This window comes from Antrostomus carolinensis, unplaced genomic scaffold (assembly GCF_000700745.2).
Source record: "Antrostomus carolinensis isolate BGI_N321 unplaced genomic scaffold, ASM70074v2 scaffold10058, whole genome shotgun sequence".
NCBI lineage: Eukaryota > Metazoa > Chordata > Aves > Caprimulgiformes > Caprimulgidae > Antrostomus > Antrostomus carolinensis.
The window spans coordinates 1-4,667 of NW_010330893.1; the positions used below are offsets into that span (position 1 = coordinate 1).

Sequence of the window (4,667 nt, forward strand, 5' to 3'; positions counted from 1 at the left end):
AGGGGACAAGCGGGGCTCGTCCTGACGCACTAAACACGGTACAAGAACCTGGAGGCAGCAAAGCTGTTCCCGGGTAGCGGGGCTGGAACGGGACCCGCGGAGCTCAAACATCGCAACCAGCAGCGATTTAGAAACTCGGGTTTGTCTTCTCCAGGCGAGGAACCGGGAGTGACTGACCGTGTGGAGAACGGCAGGAAAGAGTAACCCGAAGGGGCTCCAGGAAGGTCGGGAGGGGCCTTGGCCAAGGGCAGGGAGTGACAGAACAAGGGGTGATGGCTTGAAAGTGGCAGAGGGGAGATGGAGATGAGATGTGAGGAAGAAATTCTTTGGTGTGAGGGTGGTCAGACAGTGTCCCAGGTTGGCCAGAGAAGCTGTGGCTGCTCCTCCCTGGAAGTGTTGAAGGCCAGGTTGGATGAGGCTTTGAGCAACCTGGTCTAGTGGAAGGTGTCCCTGCTGCTGGCAGGGGGGTTGGGACTGGATGAGCTTTAAGGTCCCTTCCCACCCAAACCAGTCTGGGATTCTGTGAAGAAGAGCCCAGAGAATCTACAGGGCCAGTTTTGGGGCATAACTACTTTTAATTTCTAATGGCCTAAAAATCTGATTTTATATATTTTTTAAACTAACACCTGCCACACATAATTCCCTGACTTTAAACAAACTCTCTCTTGGCTTCCTGAGCTCATTATCCAGAGGACCACCCCAGCCTCGCCATCTAGAGCCCTCTGCAGAGCCAGGCTCATAAGCCAGACCTATTCTTAGATCCCCCTCCTGTGCCAGGCTTCATTTAGATCTGGAGCTACAACAGGATTCTCACTTAGCAGCAACCATACAAAATGTCTCTAATCTCTTCAAGTGATTAATTTTGAGCGTGACTTTCACAGCATAGAAGCAGCAACAGAGTCCTGCATTTGAAACGGAATATAGGAGAAGTTGTGACACTGAACAGGAGGGTGCCAACAGCAGCTTCCTTTTATTTCCCAGGCCGAAGCAGCTGGATTTGAGACCCAACCAGCTTGAGCACACCCCGGGCTTTCCTGATGAGTCTCAAAAAGGGAAATACCAAGTTCATATCCTTCAAAAGCAAGCTCAGCCCCTGAAAACCTGGGCCTAATGGCTTAGTCAGGTCTGAAGGTAAAGTGAATGTGATTCTGTTCCTGTGCCACCTCACGGACTGGAAAGATGAATTTAATAAATCCCTTCACTGGTGGAACATTGCCACCTCCAGGGTGGGAGATACATGACAGGCAAGCACAGTGTGAAAACCTGCAGCGCAAATGCAGCCCAAACCGTGACGAAGGATTGCCAGAATGACACCACACAGCACAAATCTAATGACAAGGCTTTAGAGTTGGATACAAACTCCAGGAGGGCAGCACTGGATTGACATCCTGTGTGTCTGCCTATGAAGAAAATGCAGCTGTCCTGTTTACCTTTGAGGGTGAACATAACAGATGGCATGAAGATTAACTACAGGCTGCCACGACTGTTGTCATCCTTGTGTATCAGTTCAGGCTTTTCCCTTGGTAAAATAAACCTGTTAAAGTTAAAAACTGAGCTAGAAAAGGTGCTGCGAGGGAGGGAAAAAGAAGTTGCATGGCCAAGGGCAGACTTAAAACAGCCTTCATCAGTAAAACCATCAGGTGCTCTCCAGCTTGAGTTTTAGGTTTGTAAACGTTTCCTCAGCAGGCAGGCAGAGAGGATCCAAAGCAAGCAAAGTCCACATCCAACTCATTAAAACAATTTAAACTGTTAAGAAAATCTCATGGTTTTATTGTGTAATGTAGCATTGAAACATCTGAACAAATCAATATCTGGGCTGTACAGGCTGCTGTTCTTTCACTTCTTTGGGTTATAAAGCATCTTGTCAGTACGTAAACAACAACCTTTTGCATTAGAAATTCTTTCCGAGGCATGCTGGTACAACACAAATTTCTCTTGTCAAATGCAGCTAAGTCTAACTTCCAAACATCATGCACAAGAAACTCATCTAGTGACCATGTAAACTCAGCAGAAGGGCAGGCCACAGGTCTTGCTTGCTCACGCTCTGCAGTGCTGCAGGTTTGTGTATGATATTTGGAATGTTCCGTGAGTGTGAATAATACCAGTAAGAGAAAAGGAGAAAAAAAAAAAAAAAAGGGAAAAAAAAAAAAAGCGGGGTGCCTCGGGGGTGCCAGCTCAGCCAAAGTTGTGCAGTGCTAGCCGGAACATGTCATTGGTGCAAACCCAGGCATCGTTGATGTTCTTTAATAGAAACATCTGGTGGAATCCCATGATAGGATCTTCATCAGCCTGTGGAAAGAGAGGAAAAAAAAACAGTTCAAAAAGCTCTTTTTTTGAGAAATGTAGTCCAAAACTCATGGCAAGATGACTTAAAAGCTAAAGTTAACAGTGATGTCACATGCTGTCAGATGCCTAGTACCTCAAGAGACACTAATACCACCAGAGGTTCTGCTCCAAGATGCTTTGCAGACAAACACCGAGGGCCCAATGACACAGAAATCCTGCAATGGCATCTGAAGCTGGGGGTTTCTGGAGGAGACTCACAGACATCTCATTCCAGCAGCTCCAGGACACTGATCAGAGCACGCCCACCTCAGCGCTGAATCGCCACTTTTCTTTGGGCCTTTCTCAGGAACCAAAGATAAAACAAGGTGTTTTAAAATTCAGTTTGTAGCTGCTGTACTCACTTTCAGAGAATCCCAGAACTGCCTGGATTGGAAAAGCCCTTGAAGACCACCGAGTCCAACCATGAACCCAACACTGACCAGTCCCCTATGACTAACCCATGTCCCTCAGCACTGTGTCTACACCACTCTTCAATCCCTCCAGGGATGGGGACTCCACCACTGCCCTGGGCAACCCCTTCCAATGCCTCAGAACCCTTTCAGCAAAGAAATTCTTCCTCACATCCCATCTCAACTGCCCTGGCCACAACTGGAGCCCATTTCCTCTTGTCCTGTCCCTTGGTCCTTGGCTGAACAGACCCATCCCCACCTCTCTCCACCCTTTGTACTCTGATGACTGATGACAGAAGGGAGTTTCTGTAGAAGTCAGTATCAACAATATTGCCTGAATGATCGAGGTTTTGGAAAGCTTTCCCAGAGCAGGTCCAGCTGGCTAGTGACATAGTACTCCCCACTTCTGCTGTCCAGGAACAGCTCAGAGGGAGTGAATACTTGCTGTATATACTGCCATGAGATGCTGTAAGAGCACAGGGATCAGTGCAGCAGTGCCTCTACTCCTTGGACAATTCATCTAGGTGGGTTATAGAGCCTGCACTATATTTACTATAATACTACAAAAGTAGAAAAATAGCATTAGAGGGAGACTAGTTCTCCCACTTAATGTTTATCAGTCTCCTCAGAGACATCATACAGGAATTAAAGCCTCAAAATAACATAAATGATTCCCAAATCAGCTGGAAATCCCACAACTGGATTTAATCTGAACAGCACACAGGACCTTGCTACAAAACAATCTTCTGCTACTGACCAGAGTGTATTCAATTCAGCATTTTTGGAGGATTTTAAGCTCTATTCTTTCAGCACACAACTGATGAGCTTCAGAAAATGCAGGAAAAAAAAAAAGGCACTGAAAAGCCACAGGCAGAGGAGCACATGAAACAGACTGTCAACATGCTGAATGTTTATTCTCAGTGCTCTGCTGCTGTCCACCAAGAACAGCAAGTGAAAAGGTTGAAGAGCAAAGCAGACTGAAAAAAAATCTTTAGTGTAAGTGATAAATTGAATGTGAAACAAGTCAGCTTTAAGGACATCAGTGACCACAAAACAGCAAGTCTGCCAGAGCACTGGTAGGATCAAGTGTGTGTGCAGCGTCCAAATCTAAAACCACTGCAGGGATTTCACACTGCCTGGGCGATAAAATGGTGCAGGTGAAGTGCAGCTTCAGTGTATGCTCATCCCCAGAGGAAACCCAAAAGGGGCCCTGGATGAACTATTGTCTCTTAGGAAAGTGATACTGAAATCATGATGGACAATCTTATTTTTTTAAACCAGCTGAGAGGTGCAAAGCCATGGAGGCAAGCAGGGTGTTAGCAGTTATTAGGAAAGGAGCAGCGAACCACAATCCATAAGTAAGCAACTGCATAGACGCACAGAGAGCACTCATATCAAATCCTGCATGCACTGCTTATCACTGAAAAAAATAAACTGATACAGTAAGGAAAGGCCAGAGAAGGACAAGAAAGATAATCCAGCTAGAGGACAGTTTCCTACTGAAGAAAATAAATTGAATAAGACTCTAGCTCGCAAAAAATGTGATCAGGGTGGGGAGAACAGGCAAAATACGAAATTACTATAAAACCATGAAGGACAAAAATTAATGAGGAAACTACTCTCCTGCAGCCAGAAAATAAGAAGGCAACAAGTCAGGCCAGGAGTGTGAGCACGTCCAAATGTTCAGCATATGAATGAAATAGAAATCCTGAAGCAAGAAGGCAAGTGCCAACAAAGTCACCGTTCACCAGGCTGATGAGCGGGGCAGGTTTTTGCCACGGCGATACACGCTGCCTCCTGCGTTTGGCAGAGGCACAGTGTGAACACAAACACTTCTGCCTGACGAGATCAGCGGTCCATCTAGCTCCTTGGCATGTGGTATGACAGCAGCTGTGCCCCACTTCCAGGTGGGGAAGACCCCCCCCCCCCCCC

At 46.5% G+C, this 4,667-nt stretch overlaps 1 protein-coding gene across 1 annotated transcript in view; it reads right to left on the reverse strand.

The window, feature by feature from the left end:
- Positions 1-2,175: 2,175 nt before the first annotated feature.
- LOC104528900 (nuclear transport factor 2) overlaps positions 2,176-4,667 on the reverse strand; it is a gene marked incomplete at its 5' end in the record, with an annotated part of 9,932 nt that continues 7,440 nt past the window's right edge. The window contains one exon of the mRNA XM_010173055.1: positions 2,176-2,289. Coding sequence (XP_010171357.1) covers positions 2,176-2,289 — 114 coding nt within the window. The remainder of the gene's footprint in view (positions 2,290-4,667) is intronic.